The sequence below is a fragment of the Condylura cristata genome, unplaced genomic scaffold (genome assembly GCF_000260355.1).
Source record: "Condylura cristata isolate star-nosed mole 26May11 unplaced genomic scaffold, ConCri1.0 scaffold00032, whole genome shotgun sequence".
In the NCBI taxonomy this organism is placed as follows: Eukaryota; Metazoa; Chordata; class Mammalia; order Eulipotyphla; family Talpidae; genus Condylura; species Condylura cristata.
The window spans coordinates 16,370,128-16,388,305 of NW_004567133.1; the positions used below are offsets into that span (position 1 = coordinate 16,370,128).

At 59.6% G+C, this 18,178-nt stretch overlaps 2 protein-coding genes across 2 annotated transcripts; one reads left to right on the forward strand and one right to left on the reverse strand.

Moving 5' to 3' along the window:
- Nucleotides 1-871: 871 nt before the first annotated feature.
- Nucleotides 872-14,800, reverse strand: PMM2 (phosphomannomutase 2). The gene is made up of 8 exons (XM_004691762.2): nt 14,708-14,800; nt 10,409-10,520; nt 6,926-7,002; nt 6,170-6,261; nt 4,491-4,590; nt 4,333-4,408; nt 3,923-4,038; nt 872-1,789 (listed from the first exon to the last, which is right to left on the reverse strand). Exons 1-8 carry the CDS (start codon nt 14,786-14,788, stop codon nt 1,688-1,690), a joined length of 756 nt encoding a protein of 251 aa, XP_004691819.2. The 5' UTR covers nt 14,789-14,800; the 3' UTR covers nt 872-1,687.
- A 194-nt stretch (nt 14,801-14,994) lies between these two features.
- On the forward strand, nt 14,995-17,707 carry TMEM186 (transmembrane protein 186). Its single transcript, XM_012731615.1, has 2 exons — nt 14,995-15,042; nt 16,032-17,707. The coding sequence occupies exons 1-2, from the start codon at nt 15,040-15,042 to the stop codon at nt 16,692-16,694; spliced, it is 666 nt and encodes a 221-aa protein (XP_012587069.1). The 5' UTR covers nt 14,995-15,039; the 3' UTR covers nt 16,695-17,707.
- The last annotated feature ends 471 nt before the right edge of the window (nt 17,708-18,178 follow it).

Genomic DNA, 18,178 nt, shown 5'->3' on the forward strand with positions numbered 1-18,178 from the left:
GCCTCAGACCTGCTGGGGGCAGCTGGGGCACGTGCCGCGGCAGGAGCAGGCGTGCGGAGGCGGCTGGGGCGGGCGGGCTAGGCCTCAGGCGCCACTGCAGCCCGGCCGCTCCCCCAGCCCAGGCCAAGGTCAGGCAGCACTTGGCGGGGCAAGACGCAGCCCGGGGAAGTGGGCCGAGGCCGCCTGGGCCTCGCCACCCGCCCGGTGCGGGCCTGAGCCTCTGTCACCAGGTCCAGGCGCCTCGCTGCGGCTCACCAGGCCGTCCCCAAAGTGGGGGTGGGGCGCCCGCCGTGGTACAGGGGCAGCCGCGCCCGCCTCCTGCTGGCCAGGGATTGGCTTCTTGGGCTGTGGCGTCCTGAGGCTGAGCAGGACTGGGCCTGTCTGCAGCGAGGACCAGCAGTGCCCCCTCGCTAGCCTGCGGCAGGGTCACCCCCTTGACCAGACTGAGGGCCGTGGTCAGGGCCGGCGCCCGCTCACCTGGCCCTCGCTTGCAGGGCTGCGCAGGTGCCTTCCCCCTTGGCGGGGGCTGGATGCCGGCGGACAGCAGTGGGGCAAGGCTGCTGGGAGCAGTGGAGGACCCACAGGCGGGCAGGGCAGTGGGGGGCTCGCGGGGTCTGACAGTCCCAGGGCAGCTCCTGGGGCCTCAGCCCGTTATACAGAGGGTCAGGGCCAGCCGGGCGGGCGTCGCTGTCCGCGTGGACACAGTTAAGGAAGCGTCTAGCAACAGGGGGACCTTGCCCCGGGGCAGAGATGTGGAGGGAGGCTGGGGCGCAGCACCCCGCTCAGGGAGGCCCCAGGGCCTCTCACCTGAAGGCTTCTCCTGGCAGGCTGCGCCTGTCCCTGTTCACTACAAAGGAGCGTCAGACCTCAGCAACAGTAACTTTAATTTGCTACTTTGCACCATCACAGTATTGCTGGTAAACCCAACAGGACCGAGGTCGGGAACCAGAGCAGCGTCCTTTAGGAGGGGTGAGGGGCCGACTCCGGGCCAGCATCCCACTTGCATTCACAGGTCCGCGGTGGACAGAGGCTGTTCCGGCGCGTCTGGAAGTTTGTGGGTCCTGAAGTTTCCAGACACTGGAAAGTGGCTTGTGAACCGTTTCCTTGGACAGCTGCTTCCACTTGGGCCTGGAGCTGCCAGGCTTCGTAAAGATCTTGGGGGGGACGGCAGTGGGGAAGGGAGGGAGGCTCAGGCCCAACCCTGGCCGCTCCACCTGGCCAATGTCGGGGTGCTGGGGGTCACGCTCATTTATGGGAAGTCTGGAGGGGACATGTGCTGTGGGCCCTCAGAGGGTCTTCTGGTGTAGGGGCCCCCTAGTCTCCGAGCCTGGCCCAGAGCTGGCACGCGGGCGGCCACTTTCCCCATCGTGGCCTGCCCTCTGGGCCAGAGGGACGCCGACCCCGTGAGGTCAGTGGCCAGAGGGCCGCAGTCTGAGTCTGTCCGTGGACTCGGTGCCCCGGGCCGAGGGCTGTGAAGGCGCCACCTCCCTCAGTCCGAGGCCCCTTTCCCGCAGGCTGGGGCCCTAATGCCAAGGCCTGTCATGGCGCAGGGTGCAGCGGTGGCCACACGCGGGGCGTCTGGGCTCCGGGTCGGCTAAAGCCTGGGGCTCCCCTGTGCACCCAGGGCTTCCTCCCCTTCCCGCTCTGGCCTGGGCTGTGGGTCGGAGGGTGCGGCCGCAGCGGCGCACTAGAGAAAGAGCTCCTCGCAGAGCCGGCGCGTGTGCTCGGGCGCCGTCACCGTGTAGCCCTGGGTCCGGGGGTCTGCGAAGATCTCGTGGTCGTTCCCCCCCTGCAAAGACACGAAGCAGATGGAGGCCTTGACGGAGGCGCAGGCGGGACAGGGCTCGCGCACTCCTGGGCGGCACGTGGCCGGAACAGGCGCCCGCCGCTCGCCCTTCTCTGAAGGGAGCAGCCGGCACCCCTGCGGGGGCAGCTGCCACCCGCAGTCACTGCGGTCTCGTTCTGGGTCCCCACCCCTAGGCAGAGGCCAGGGACTTGAGGCCCCGCTGGGGACCGTCCTTTTCCTGGGCCAATTTTGGGAGCCAGCGGGGGCCCCACAGGCCGACGGAAAGAGACCCAGGGCCACTCAACCCGGCCACTCACGGCCAGCACCAGCTGCTAAACAAGGAAGGGAGAAGCCAGCTCCCGTTGGAACGGCTCCGTGGCCGAAGAGCTCCACGGAGCCCCGTGGCCGCAGCCTCGCACCGCCCGCTGCACACCTGCGGGGTCCTGCAGGCCGGGGACTGGGCCTGTGAGCCCGGCCACCTCCGCCTCCTAGCACCTGCCGGGCAGGGACGGCAGGATGGAGGGCGGGGACAGAGGCTCAGGCCATCCCTGGGGGAGGGGTGAACGTAGCATTTCAAAGCGTCTCCCCTACTCCTGGGGTGGGGGGCGGGCTGCCCAGAATCTGGGTTGTGTATCTCACACTTAGCAAAGGCACGTCCAGAGAACCCCGCACTGAGAAGGGACCCCTCACCCCACCCGTGGGGCCGCTCCGTGCCCCTTCTCAACCCTGAGCACCCAGAGGCAGCCATGCCACAAACCCCAGCACCCTGTGCCCACGGAGGCAGGGCCCCTCTTGAGAACAGTGGGGTGGGAAGGACGCTTAGCAGAACCTGGGCTTGCACCTGTGCCAAAGGCGCTGGATCCCTGCAGGACGGCGCCACTCCCAGCCAGAACAGAAGCTCCAGCTTCCAGAGAAGATAAAGGGAGGAGGCCATACTCTCAGGGTGCACCGAGGGGAGCCTCAACAGTCCATTCGTGGCTAAATCCCTGCAAGGCCAAGGCGGGGGGGGGGTGGTGAGTGGAGACTGTCAGCAGGTGCTGACAGGCAGGACACCCGCCTCACAGCGCAGGGGGACGTGACATGCTGTCTCTGGCTTTCCACAGTGAATGCAGATGAGCTAAGAATCATGGGAATGACCTCCACTAAGCCGCACCACTCAGCAAGTGGGGACGATTTAACCAAGGCAGTGGCCCAGAGGAGACAACCCTGTGCTCCCCGGGAAGGCCCAGCCTTTGGGGTGCTCCCCACCGTGCCCCGTCGCGTCTGCCCCAGGCTTCGAGGCCATGGGCAGCAGCAAGGACAACAGGCCTGTCCCAGCCCGCTGCTAACCGTTCTCGTGGGCTGTGCAAACCAGAGTTGAGCTGGGGGCTGCAGGAGCGACCAGCCCCCGTAAGCCCGGGAAACGGCGTCAGGTTACTTTTTCTGTAGACGCCCAGCAGAAGCGCCTGCGGCAGGCTGCTGTGTCCCACGCGCCTCCACCGCGGGGAGCCGCGTGCAGCCGGTGCTCAGGCACCAAGCTCCTGTGCCCCGGGCACAGGGCTGCCCTCCGGCACGCATCCGCGCCGAGCGCAACCTGGCAGGCCGCCAGCCCTGTCCCCAGCTGTGGCGCGCCCCCTTCCCCATGAAGGGGAGGCTGGCTGCGGGCAGCGTGGGTGTCTCTGGAGGAACAGGAGCCTCCACGCGTGCCGCGTTCAGGATGCTCCTGGGGGTGGTGTGGCAGCCATGCAGCCCAACAGGGCCCCCGCTGCAGCATGTCGGGGGCGCAGAGGCCGGGAGCAACGGCAGGTGGGGCGCCCTGGGGATCGGCTCTGCTGCTCTCCGCTCCTCATGTTCGCTGTCAGACTTGGGCTTTGTGTCTGCCCGGTCCCCTGCGATGCCCACAGCAGGCCACCTCTCGCAGACTCGTGAGCTCCCTGTCCTCTACCATGGAGGCCCCTGGGCCCTGGGAAGAAGCAGGAGAACCATGCAGGGCCAGGGGCTGAAAGGCAGAGAGGCCGGGAGAGCTGTGTCACATCCTCCCGGGGACGGCACCACCGTGCACCTTACGGCGGCGAGCAGCTGAGGGGACGAAGCCCGTTCGCCACGTCCCCGGGCCCAAAGCGCACAGTGACGCTGCACAAACACCGCCACACCTACCGGCATAGTTTTGTCGCCAAAGAAGTAAATGGTCTCATAACCGTCGTTGGCCACGTGGCCCAGGCAGTATCTCTTGTCCCATCCGTCAGGAAAGACGTCGATGCTGATCTGGCCCCCTGCGGCGTGGGGGGGGGGATGAAAGTTAGAGGTGAGGAGGCGGCCACACCGCAGGACGCGTCACCACCAAGAGCTGCCGTTCAGCAAGATGCCAGCCCCGCAAGGCGGTGCCCCCCAGCCAGGCCAGCCTCCCTCTGCTGCCCACACCGCGGGGGTCCCCACCCCCACTGCCGGGACAGGGGCGCCGTGTCCTCTGCCCCCATGAAAGCAAGCACAGGCTGACCTCAAGGGCTCCCGACCACGACAAACTCCCGGCAAACGGGGCCGCGACCCAAAGGGCACAGGGCAGGTACCTATGGAGAAGGTGACGCCTCTCCCCGCGAACTCTTCCCGCAGGTCCGCCACGAACTTCTGCCTTATGTTTTCTTTCTGCCAGACAGAGACAGCAGCTGTGGGCTGCACAGGAAACCCACGTATGGGCACGCAGGGCCGGCCATGCCGGGCGACTCACCTGATCGAGCTCGTGGAATTCGATCCGTTCTTCTTGGCTGCAGTTCCTTCCAATCGGGGACACATTTAACATTCCATTTCGGAATTCAATGAAAGTACCCCTGGGGGGAAAGGGGACAGAGGGGCGTCACCACGGGGGTGACAGGTGGACGAGCAGGCGGGGGCCAGGCGCCTCAGAGCAGGGCTGCAGGCTGTCCGCTGGCCACGGGCAATGCACACGTGAGCCGTGTGTGGCCAGGGAGCCCCGAAGGGGCGAGTCTGTGGGGAGATGTCAAAGGCTGCGCACGGAAAAGGGGCCTTGCGTCACTGACACTGGGCGACACTGCTTGTGTGTGTCAAAGTGGTCACATTCCCGCGGGACCACTGAGGAGCTGAGCTCCCGGGGAGACGTGGCTTCGTGATTACAGAAAACGAGGCCAGCCCCACACTTGTGTAACTTTAAAGAAAGATGTTGCAAAAACCATTTCCCCTCAATGTGGTTCCAGTTTGAACCTCAAAATAGTTTCTTAAAAAGGCAAAGACAGGTAAGCCATGTGTCCTGACAGATGCCACTTAAGCCTTTGGGGACACACTGCTCATATCTCCCGGTTGGAAGCGCTGATGCCTGGTCCCTCCTGCCGCCGCAGTCACAGCCCTGGCCGGGCCTCCTGTAAACACAGGGAGTGGGGTGCCTGTCTGTGCAGGGCAGGCCCCCAGTCTGGCCACGCTGCCTCTCCCCGGCAGAGCGGCTCAGTTCTACATGTACACTGGGGATCCCCTGGGTGACCCCACGGTGTGGGGCCTAAACCACTGTCCCCCAACTGAAGGACCCAGTTTCACTGCCATTCCCTTGGAGAGGAGGAGGCCCGTTTGTCTCCAAGACCAGAGGAAGTGATTTTCCAAGCACCACTCCCACCGAAGAGCGGGCATCTGAGTGGGCAGCCCTGCCCCGCCGACGTGAGGCACTTACTGGCAACAAGGGGACACGTGCTGATGGAGGCACGCTCAGTTCGGCCCCTGAATTCACAGCACGCCCTGCTAAGTGGACTACAGCTCCCACACCCAGCGCCTCACCCCTTCTATATCCTCCCAAAAGGATCAAAGGGTCAAAGTGCAGCCAGACTGACTCGGGATATAAGTTGTGCTTTCACTGTCACTACGGGGTTCCGACCTGTGGAGGGCACAAAGAACAGCCTGAAGCCCCTGTGCCCTCCCCACGGCCACTGAGACCTATCCAGGTGCAGCCGCCCTCCTGGGACAGCTACCGGGGGAGCCCTGGGCGCTGAGTGAGGTGCTGAGCACGTTGGCGGGGGAGGGGTGGTTCCATGACTTCCCACAGCCTCCAACAGAAAGTGCGGCCTGAACCTCACGACTGAGTCATAGGCTTTGAGAAAGGGCTCAGGCCAAGAGGAAGGTCCACACCGATGCCCATGGAGGTCAGAAACCCGAGGGATGTGTCTGAGACGGGCTGGGGGCCGCTTGGCCGCTAGGACCAAACCACCTCCGCAGTGCAGGCCTGGTGAGCGCTGTTCTCGGTCCCGCCGCGTGGTCACGCCACACAGCGGCCTCCGTGAAGGCTGGCCTCACCGACGCTTCCTGGTCATTCCTTACCGAGGCCGAGGCACTGGGTAGAAATTAACACCAACCCACCAATGGTACCCTCGAGGGCCCCGGGGGCCTCCTGGCTAAACACAGACCCACCTCTTCTTCGGCAGCTTAATTTTCGCGATGTAGCTCAGGCAGTAGTTGATTAAGTCCTGGATCAGGGCCTCACCCAGGTGTCCTTGAATGTTCTGGAGAAAGAGAACGTGGAGCCCCCTGATTCAGCAGGAAGCCTGTCCAGCACGGCCCAGGGGAACCCGGGGTCCGGCCCTGCGGGTGGAGGGTGCCAGGCTGAGGGGCCTGGCCGCCCGCTGCCCTCCTCCTTTCCCTCCCTCTCTGGCTGAGACATCAAACCAGGAGGGGCTTTTGCTAAAAGCATTTTCTGCTTCATTACCACGATTTTTATATTCATGGTCTTTTAAATGCTTCATGGGAGGCTCACGATGGCTTACTGCTACTGGTCTGATTCCATTACAATACCCACGGGCAGCGATGGGAAATCTGTTGCTCTGAGGCTCTCAGGGCCGGAGAGGGCGACCTCACTAGTCCTAAGAGCTGCTCGCGCTTTTAACAATGCTTGCAGCGAAGGAGCCTGCCCTGGCCTCTGCTCTCTTACTAGAAATATCAGGTTACCCCCAAAACATGATCAAAAAGCAATGGCAAAAATTTAGTTAATTTGGAGTATGTAGCAGTCACATGTTCAACATTTAAAATGTAGAAGACCACTGATGATTCGTCCCCACCCCAGCTCTTCAGCAGAACTGCTCCGCAAACACAGAGCCCTCGCAGCGACAGGTATTACTTAGGAAACACTGGACTGGCACCAGTTAGTGTGGATACTTCTCAAAAACCTACCTGTTTACACAAGAACTTGCCATCTTTGTATGCTACCAAGCCATTTTCTGGAAACACATAATCATATTTTTCAACCACTACAACCAAAACAAAAGAAAACTTAGAATGTAATGAACAAAACCTGAGTTTCTACGTCTTAACACTCACCACCGTCACACTGCAAGCTCCAGTGAGGACGTGAAAGGCCTTCATCTGGGAGCATGGGAGGTGCCGTCACAGGTCTGTCCTGGGGCTTCCCTGGCGGTGCGGCGGGCTAAAGCGCGACTAGCCGCAGTGCGAGTTCGATCCCCAGCCCCAGGGGTGACCACATGGCGCAGCAGACCCCTCCTGACCCGCCCGCTGCTCCCCTCAGCAGTGCACTTCGTCAGTCGGCCTGTTCTGCTCCCCACTCTGTCTCTGGTGAATCCTCTCACCCCCCACACCTCTGGCCTGTACCTCAGTTTGGTGTACATAAATCTTTAAAAAATAAAGTTATTGTCCTAAAAAGATCTTAATTTCAAATTTAAAAGATGGCAACACTGGAGACAAGAGACTTGGGACGTTATTTCAGCCTCAGTCTGCCTATGTGGGAACAAAGGTGGGGTCCCTGACAGCTCCTCCACCTCACATGAATCCCCGTCACGGAGCAATGAGTGAGAACATGCAGATTGCCAGGCTCTGCACTTCCAGGCCTCAGGGGCCAGGCTAGAAGTCATGGGGACAGACGAAGCCTTCAGATGCAGTTGGGCTTGGAGACCGCTCTCACAAGAGCTTGACGGGGTCTCAAACTTAGGCACTTGTAAAAGTGCATGTCCCCAGACATCCTGTGTGTTGGGGAGTTGCCCTCTTCTGTATTTATTTATTTTTAAAGATATATTTATGCATACAAGAACTGGGGTACTGGCCAGAGGTGCAGGGGTGGGGTATGTGAGAGGATTCACCAGAGACAGAGTGGGGAGCAGAACAGGTGGAGTGACGAAGTACACTGCTGAGGGAGCAGCGGGAGATAGGAGAGGTCTGCCGCGCTCTGTGGGTCAGCTCCCTGGCCGGGGATCGAACTGGTGCTGCAGTGGCTGCAGGATAGCTTCACAGCGCTGAGACTTAACTGCGCCCCCCCCACCCCCCGCCACCAGGGAGGCCCCTTCTCTGTACTTTAAGAAGCTCCCTGGATGAGTCTACTATGGGTGGGTTTTCAACTTCCTTCTATCTAGTTCATGGTGCCCTGAAGCATACTCTAAAATGCCTGTTACCCTATGCTGACCCAGCACCGCCCTGAGCACAGGTCCAATCCACCCAGGATCTGATTTAGAAAAGCAGGTGGGACCAAGTAATGGGATTTCTGGGGCTTACTGGCCCATCATGGTTCACTTTTTTTTTTTTTTAACTAAGGCATAATTGACAAATTAACATTTGGTAAGTTTTCAGGGTAGAACACAATGTTTACAAATATGCCCTCTTTGAGTAAGTTGTGAAGTGATCACACTTAGTTAACACCCGCCACCATACACAGCTATAATTATATACACAGCTATGTTTACTTGTGACAAGTCACATCAAGATGTTACTGTGTAACTTGCCCCAGCTAGGCCTGGTAATCAGGAGCTCATCTCCCCTCTCCCTGGACTACGTGTTCCCAGAAGTTGCTCCAAGGATATGTAGCCTTGCGAAGATGTATAAAGTGTGGCTGAGACTATCTGGAGTGAATGAACAAGGCTAAAGTCTCGATAAGACTTTGAGACCTGGTGGGGGGCCGTAAAGAGTAGTTTTGTCTTGTGGCGCCCAAGACAAAGCCTTGAGTTTGCTTGGTCAGCAAAACTGCCCTACCAGTCTGAGTAGCCTGCTATTCTTCCGTCTCTCCTCGCTCTCCCTGCAGGGACAGCGTGGGGCTCACCTGGGAAGCTCCCAAGGTGGCAATCCAATGGAGTTCTTTTTTTTTAAAGCTTCATTAACACATACAGAACTGGGGTACAGGCCAGAGGTGCAGGGGTGGCGAGAAGATTCATCAAAGAGTGGGGAGCAGAACAGGCTGACTGACAAAGTACACCGCCGAGGGGAGTGGGTCGGCTGCGCCATGTGGTCACCTCTGGGGCGGGGCTGACCTTGAACTGAAGCCAGCTTGCAGTGCTGTGCTCCACCCCGTTGCACCAGGGAGGGCCCCAATGGGGAGATCTTTTAAGATTTGCTCTTTGCAACTCTGAATATGTGTGGGAATGTTAAGCAGAGCTGATGCTGTGGTCAAGGCAGGCTGCTCCAAAGTGTGCCAAAGTGGCAGCCTAACTTCTGACCACAGTTGCTTGAAAAACAGCCCGTGGCCGGAGGGCACATGGTCACCTCGCCACACGGCCACGTGAAAGGCAGGAAGTGGGGTAGAGAAAGCTGTCAACGCCCTCTGCCTTACGGAGTCTCTGGCTTGTCAGTTCCTCACAAGAGTCCTGTTTCTTTGTCTGAAAGGCGTGAACTGGCCACCCCGGTCACTTCTCAGTCTCCACAGCCACGGATGACATGACATTTTGTCTCATGCTGACAAAATTACATGTTTTTCTTCTCCCATTAACTGTTTCATGTCAATTTAATTATTATACCAACCAAAAGGATTAGGAGGGGGAGCTGCTCCCCATACCACCAGGCTGTCCCCCACTGTGCTGCTGACACGCTTCCAGGCAGCGCACCGGAGCCAGTGAGGTGGCGCAGGCCTGGAGGCTGCCAGGACCGTTCTTCCCGTGCGCGGACTGCAGTGCAGCCCACAGGTTCAGACCAGGAGGTGCCACGTGCAGAACGGCGGCTGTCAGCTGGGCGCAACTGTGCTTCCTGCCGTGGAGAAATTCTGACTGCCCCACCGGGGGCTGGGGGATGCTACTGGCACCCAGTGGGTGAGGCCAGGGTGCTGGGAACAGGCTACAGCGCACAGGGTGGTCCTGACAACAGGAGATGACCTGGCCCTCGGTGGCGGCAGTGACCTGTACACCAATCCCTCCCACTCTCCAAGCCGGGCACCCTGGAGCTCTGGGCTGGGGGCACCACAGTCCTAGTCTGAGACAGACGCACGCCCGGCTGGTTTCCAGCGTCAGAGAGCGCCACGTTACAGAGCTGTGCAGCAGCAGCTCGAACACTGGACTCTGGGGAGGGGGCCGGTAAGGAAATCGGGTTGACAGGGGCCCCTTCCCTGGAGATTCCGGTTCTGCAGGTGGGGCGCACCTGGGCTCCGGGGAACACTGTGTGAGCCAACAGAGAGGAGACCAAGCCCTGCGGGACAAAGGGCAATGGAGGAACAACTAGGTGCGCTCGAGACAAAGCGAGACACTCCCCTTTCAGGTGGGCCCACCCCCGCGCCTCAGAGCAAGAGCTCCTTCAGCAGCCCCAGGAACTTACTTGTAGGACTGAAAACAGAAGGAAATGGAGGAGGAGGAAGCGGGTACACGGCCGGGCGCCGTGGTACCTGTGGTCCCGTCCCGCCTGCCGGCTGGTAACGCACCCCGCTCTCGCCAAGGGCAGAGGGCAGCTTACCGTCTCTTCCCAGCTGCTCCTGCACTTTCTCCAAGTCTGACCCGCCCACGACTCCGATTTTGATTTTCTGCCGCAATTTTTGTAGAAAGCCATCCATTTCTTCGGTAATTTTCTACATTTGGAGAAGGAAAACAACAGCCATGAGCCACAGTCACGGGGCGACGACACCCGCGGGGTGACACGCCCTCACTTCCATGCGTGCCGATTTGGCAGCGAGGTCCCAAGCAGGTCCTGACATTTCCGTGGCCATTTGGAGACATCATTTATTTAACACGCCAGGAAAAGTCTCATTAAACGTGCGGACCGTCCCAGCCCTCTGCCTCTGCATTTACGTGTCTGCCTACACACACGTCTACAAACAGGCCTTACCTGGAAGGACAGAAGTGGCAAGCTCTGTGTCTTGCCTTTTCAGCACTGACTGGTGGCGGCTACATGTCTACACAGATCTAGCACTTCCCTTTCAAATGCCACGTTGTCCCTCATTTATGGATCTAAAAGTTGTCGATTTTAAAACGAAATCACTTGATGAGATTAAACAGGAATTGATTATAAAAACAAAAAGCATGAGAATAACGTCCCTGCATTTTCTAGTCTTTCCCAATCTCTAAAGTTTTATAGAGCAATTTTATACCAGTTAATTTCGAGACCGTGGGTTAATTCAAAAGAAACTGTAAACTAACATGACAAGATAGTCGTGTGTTAAGTGGAAGCAGTTAAAAGTTCTTTACTTCAGCAATCTTTTAACTCTAGACTGAGGCAGATGGGCACATAACGTTACTACACGTTTAAAATAAAACCAAACACAATTATTCAACTTTGGTCTATGAAGATCCAGAATTCCATCTTCTCTTTTTCTCAAAAACACACACAGACCAAAAACACGTTTTCAGCGCAGCACCTGGAGGACTAGTGAGGCCCCCCAGCCTCACGCAGACAGGGCGCACCTTTCCTCCCTCTCCCAAGGGAATCTCCACCTGGCCGGCAAAACCTCAAACCGCTCGGGCGGTCTCAGAACGGGAGCAAGCAGGCGCCTCTGCTCGCAGAACGCTAAAAACGCAGTCCGCGCAGTGACACCCCTTCACCGGAGCCTGAGGGCAGGGCGCTGAGCTGACCCTCGCGCACGCGGCCACCCAGGCCACGCACCCACCCACAGACACGCTCTGGGGAGCAGGGGTTTGTTGTGGTGGAAAGGCGCCCAGCCGCTGTGGTCCGACGCACGGCGTCTAAGCTGCAGCCGCCGCAGGGGCGCTATTCAGAGCCAAGCGGCCTCACGGAAGCTGCTGGGTCCCGACCGGCCATCGCGCAGGACTTCGCTACAAAGCCCCACACAAAACAGAGCAGAGCCAGATCCCAACACCTGTCATGAAGGCAGAAAAAAGGGTAAAGTTCACCTTCTTAAAAAAACCAAAACTTTTTGGGCCGAAGAAACTGGCCACGCAGTGGCGCACACCCAAGGCCACCGCGCAGCTGAGCCCCCGATGCCGGCCGGGCAGCCTCAGTGTCTGCTGGCCGGTCTCGGGCAAAGCGTGTTTGCCGACGCCTGGACCAGGGCACTCAACAACCTAGGGGGCTGGTGAGCGGGGCCGTTTTGTGGGCTGTGACGAGGACACCTGTCCTCAAGCAGGCGCAGCCACTTAGGGTGAGGCTCCTCGGCGAGAGGCCAGGGAAGGGGTGGGCAGCGGGTAAACACAGAGGTAGAGTTAATCTGGCCAAACGTCAGCCGTTGCTGAATCGCCCGGTGGGGCTAGCGCCACTCCGTGCCACTTTTCAGTGACTAACGGAAGATAAAAACAATTCACCCAGTCTCAGGGCCAGCGCCGCGCAGACCTCGGCGAGCTGTTACGGGAGAGGCGCTCCCGAAGACAGCGCGGCCCCACACAATTCTGGGAGCTGTGGGGAGGGGAGTAGTGAGGTCTAACCAGAGCCACCTGAGCGGGTCAAAGCCTGTTCTGGCGGGCGGGAAGTAGGGCCAGCTGGTTCTGCTGCCTCCACACTGGATTGTGCTTATCAGCGTCTGAGATGCACGTAACTTGCACGTCCTGCCCCCCATTCGGGGACTTTGCTTGGCACCCAGAGTTGCTGCTGGTTAAGCTAAATGTAGTCAGGCGGGGAGCATTCTACCAGCGCAAAACTCTCAGTATGAGCAGATCTGCTGAAAACAGCAGGTAGATGCTCTGGCAGGTGAGCACTCCCGGCCGGCTGGACCACCCCGGCAGGAAGTCACGTGCTGCACGGGGACTAGAGAGGGGTGTTCGGACGAGCAGCAACAGCGGACCCTGGCTGTGCCGCCTACGGCGCCCCGCCAACCCCCATCCCCGCCGAGCGCCGCTCCGCAGACTCGCCTCCGAGCCCCACCCCACAAGCGGGAGGCTGGCCGGACTCCGGGCTGTCCAGGCCGCAGCCCCTCCAGGCCTCCCCCTCACTACTTGCGCTGAGCTAGTTTTCCTCCATCCCGCGCCGCTCCCACAGTTGCCACCCCACGAGGCGACAGGTAATGAGAAGGGAAAGGCTGATTAAGTGACTCCATCTGTTACGAAAATCTTGTTTTACCCAGACCACCGAGCACATAAACAATTTTCTCCGAAGGTGCAGATTTCTTTTTTTAGTGTTAAAAAGATTCACGTTCACTGAAAGGAGTTTCATGTCCCAAATGTTTTGTGGGGACATGCTGCGGGTGCCTGCCTTTTCTCGTGACTTTTCACGTTGCACGTGACTTCCTGCCAGGGTGGTCCAGCTGGCCGGGAGTGCTCACCTGCCAGAGCATCTACCTGCTGTTTTCAGCAGATCTGCTCATACTGAGAGTTTTGCCCTGGTGGAACGCTCCCCGCCTGACTACATTTAGCTTAACCAGCAGCAACTCTGGGTGCCAAGCAAAGTCCCAGGAATGGGGGGCAAACACCCCCTTTGATGCCGAGGTTCAGTGGTCAGCTCACACGTGGGGATTGTTAAAGCCCCTTGTGATTTAAAGCCAGACTCAGCGAGTCACTGTGTGTCAAAGGCAGGAGAGCAAATACTTTCAGCTCTCACTCACCATATGGCCTGGAGTAACCATCAGCCTTAGTGCAGGGTAGCCATAAACCACAGCTGACACAGAGTGACTGCCTTCCCGTAAAGCTTTATCTTGTTTATTGCAAAAACAAACAGTGGCCCAACTGGTCCCTGGTCGTGGTGGGAAGGTTGCAGAGTGCAAGCCTTTGAGGGCGTGTGGCTGGGCCCCTCGCCTCCCCTCACACTCTCTCATCCCGAGTGGGGTAGTTGTCACTGCTGACAACTCCCGGTTTTTCACACCACAGACCCGATACACGGCTTGGGACCACAGGCTGATGGTTGCCTGTGTCTCCTGGCGCCTTCCACGGTGGCGCTGTCCTGGTGGCTGGGTGGCCGCTCAGGAGAGCGCTTCCGACTCAGGGTCGAGGAGCACAAAGTGCGAACTGGAGACAAGGCAGGCACCCGTAACATACTGATGGTGTGTGTGTGGGGGGGGCGGAACTTGAAGAGAGGACAGCCTGCTTGCTGGGCCTCAGATTCGAATGTCTGGGGTTCAGACCCGGCTGGGCAAGGAGGAGGTGGGTGAGCTTCCTCACAGAGACTGGTCTTAGTGGAAACCCATCTGCGACCGCCAGCAAAATCTGGAAGTGGGAAGCAAGTTTCCAGGAACCCAAGGCATCTCGGCACCCAGGGCGTCTTCTTGGCCACTCCAGTCCACCCCGGGAGCGGAGAAGGGGGGCCGGACATGTACTGAGTCGTACAGAACGCAGCCTAACGGGCTCAAAACATTTCCAGGGACAGAGGATTTCACTGGACGCTCACAAACCACCACCAGCAGGAAATGACCCCATTTCAGGCGCAGACGTGGACTTGTTCCAGGGCCCACAGCTGTCAGGAGATAAAGAGCACACTCGCCTCCGTCTGCCTGACCTGGAAACCTGTTTTCCTCATCAGGCTACCCGGTACCGACAGCCCGCAGGTGACAGGGCAGAGGAGGGCACACAGCTGGCCAGAGGGCTGCGCGGCGCAGCGCTGAGACCAGGGCTTGGCGTGAGAGTCCACAAGGGCGTTTTTCAAGCCAAGTTTCTTGTTGGCAAGTTTTCGGGCCGTCCATGTGTCCAAGCACCCGAGGTCTTGAGAAATCGGTTCGCGGCGCCGACTCAACCCCCAGGGCACCCGGAACAGAGTGCAGTCCCGCCAGAGACGCGGGGCCCTCGGTCACCCCTCGACGCCCACCCTGGGGAGCGTTCGCCCCGTTTGGGAGCTGCCGGGCTCTGCACCCACTGCCGCCAGTCCTCCCGCGCCGCCTACCTGCCGCGGAGCCGTCAAGGTCCCGTCCACGTCGAAAAGGCAAAGCGCTCGGCCGGGCGGCGCCATGTTCCCCGCTTCCATTCACAGGTGACGGGACTCAGTGGCCCCGGAAGTAGGCCAGGATCTTCCGGGTTCGGCCCCTAGGCCGCAGGGCACGCCGGGTGGAGGAGAACCCACTCCCACAATTCCCGGGAATAGCGCCCGCAGTACTCCCGGGACCACAAGTCCCAGGATGCAGCGCGCCTCGACGCGAGCCTATTACGACTGAGCATGCGCTCTTTAAGGTTCCGGGAGGTCGGTGGGATTCACCTCCGGCAGCCTCCGGCGGGGCCATGGTAAGAAGGCCGTGGTGGGACCTGAGGCTCCGGATCAGGGCTGGGCGGGATCCTGGGGGTCCAGACTCGGAGGATCCGCGGACGGGGCCTCGGGCGAGGCGTGTGATCCGTTACGCCGCGCTTCCTTTGCGTTCAGGTCACGTGTGCCAACCGCGCTAACAGCCTGAGGTCTCAAGTTCAGGGACCCCTGAGGGCTTTGGAACCCTGATCGCGGTCAGTCTGCGCCGAGTCCTCACTGGAAAGCGAGGAACCCGAACTCCAGGGAGGCGGAGTCGCGTGGCCGAGGAGCCGCAGCTGGCGACTGGAGGCGCCGGCTCGGCGCGCGCGGCTGGCCCCGAGCGTCTTTCATTGCAGTGCTCGAGGTGCCGAGCTGTGCACCTGATGAAATCCATATGGCGCGTGGGCGCCTCGGCCAGCTTCTCCGCTCTCTCCCCCTCTCGCAAACCAGGCTACGAAAACAGTAGCTCCACGAGCATCCAGCGCACGCTTCAGGAGGTTGACATAGTTGCAAAGTTATGATGCATACCTCACGGATTTGACCCCAGGAGAGCGATGGCTCAGCTCAGACTGTTATGGGTCCTGTGCCCGGCCAGAGTTGAGCCTCCCGAGGTATTTGCTGAGTGAACAAAGGCTGCACTTCCTTCCCTGTACCTCCCGAGCTGCCTAGAGCAGAGGCTGCGCTTGAGCCTCAGACGGCCCACTCGTTGCTTTATGTCTTTGGGTAAATTTCTTCCTTCTCTGGGCTTAATTGCCTTAGTTTATGCAGTAAAATATGCATAACAGATCTGACCTTTCCTTGGCTCCCAGTAGAGTGGTACCGATCTCACTCAGCGTTCTTGAAGCTCCCAGGAGCTAAAGCCTCTGGCCTTCACTTCCCTGCAGTCTGATGATGGTGACCACACCGGGCTGGTGGGAGTCTCCATGTCACTTGCCTTGTGAAAAGCGTGGTTGAGTTCCACGAGAGCAATGGTTTCCTGTCTCCCTTCCAGGCTGCTCTCCTGCGCACTGTGGCACGGTGGCCAGGGCCAGCTGCGAGGGCCAGGCCTCTCTGTGGACTGTGGTGCTGCAATGCATGGGACCCTAGGAGGCTGCTGGGGAGCGGGTCACCCACCTCAAGGGAGAACGCCCCCAGCCCTGAAGCGGAGAAGTTCCAGGTGGTCTACCGGTTCGATGCCATCAGAGCCTTTGGGGTCTTGTCCCAGCTGAAGGTGGCGCAGACGGCCCTGACAGTGGTGGCCCTGCCTCCTGGCTGCTACTGGTACTCCCAGGGCCTCATGACTCTCGACAGCCTGTGCCTTGCGGGCGGAGTAGCCGGCTTCGCCCTGACCATGCTGTGCTGGATGAGCTATTTCTTCCGGAGGTTGGTGGGCATCCTGTACGTCAACGAGGCAGGCACTGTGCTGCGCGTGGCCCACCTGACCTTCTGGGGCTGGCGGCAGGACACATACTGCCCAGTGGCCGACGTGATCCCCTTCACGGAGAGCCAGGACCAGCCCCAGGAGCTGTTCATGCGGATCCGGCAGTACAGTGGGAAGCAGACCTTCTACCTCACGCTTCGCTATGGGCGCATCCTGGACAGAGAGCGTTTCACCGAGGTGTTTGGGTTGCTGGACGCTCGCAAGGGACCCGCTGGGCGACAGGCTGCCCGGTAGCCCTCGGGCGCCGGCCCTCTGATGGGAGGGAGGCGGGAGGACAGGGCTGGGCAGACTTGGCCAGGGCTCCTGGACCTGTCTGTCAGGATGAGAAGATTTGCGGGGCAGATACCAGCAACTGGGCTTTGAAGGAGTCCTTCGTGCACATTCTGTCTGCACTGTGTGCTGTTTGGCGGGGGGGTGACCACAAGTTTGTGTTCAGGGCTTGCAGGAAGCTGTGCCAGGCTCGCTCACAGTACAGTGCTGTGAGGCCCGGAGGCAGGATGGCAGGGGCGCATACAGCTGGCAGTTAGACGGCTCAGCTCCTTCACACCTCCCTGGCTGGGGCAGACTAGTGAGTCCCTCCACCTGGGTCTTCACAGGAAATGACAGATCCGCCACCTGGGATGGGTGTGAAAATAATCGTTGGCAAGGGCTTTGGCTGCTCCACAGCCAGGGGCCAATGTCAAGCTGTAGTTCGGGGTGACGGTGTGGGAACATCCTCCAGGCTGGCAGAGGGGTGTTCTGAGCCCCAGGTGATCCCATCCCTCCCCCGTAGTGGAAGCACAGAGGAGGGACTGGGGTCCCCGGCCAGGGTGGGGACGGTGCCACAGCACTACTGGTGATGCATGTTTGTCGCGCAGTGCATCAGGGAGTGAGGGGAAGGCACGTGGTCTTCCTGATTCTGCCCCTCAGAAGCCAGTAGCTAAAGGTCACGCAGCTTCCCATCTTTAATTAACACGTGCCTACTCAATTCATCCTTTAATGTACATTCAGTGATGTTAAGTACATTCACAGTGTTGTGCAAACATCACCACTGTCATTTCCAGAATTTTTCGTCACCCCAGACAGAAACACTGCACCCATGAAGCAGTGGCTCCCCACCTTTTGCTGAGGGGAGGTTCCTGCACCCGATCTTGGTCACTGTGGGAAACTTGGGGATTAGAGGAAGGAGAGAAAGGTGGACATTGGAGAGAGTAAGAACAAGAGGAGACGGCTTCTTTAGATGCATTTTTAAATTAAAGACGCAAATGAACCAACTCGGGCTTATGGCTTCGCTTTCTTTGTTCAGTTCTCACTGCAGGTCAGCGCCTGCTGGTGGGACAGGGGCCCTGGGGGGCATTCTGCCCTCTAGGTGTTTGGTGTTTGGGATGGCCAGTCCGGCCATGGCTGTGGTTTTCCTATATCGAGGGACGGCGTGGCTGTGAGCCAGGCCTGGTGGGCCCAGAGCGCCTCACCCCACTGCCGGCACAACCTCTTCCTTCTGGTCAAGTGGTGCGTGTCCCCTTGACTTGGGCTTTAGGGTGAATTTACTTAAAAACCCTGACCTGCCCGAGCACGCCCTCAGCCCCCACCATTCCCCTCCAAACCACGGTCACTCTGCTGCTGCTCCCTGCCCCACTGCAGTGTCTCACAGCAGCCAGTGAGCTGTTAAAACCAGCTGTTAAAACCACTGTTAAAAAAGCGGCCTCTCCAGCCTCCATTTTGTGACCTACAGTTCTGTA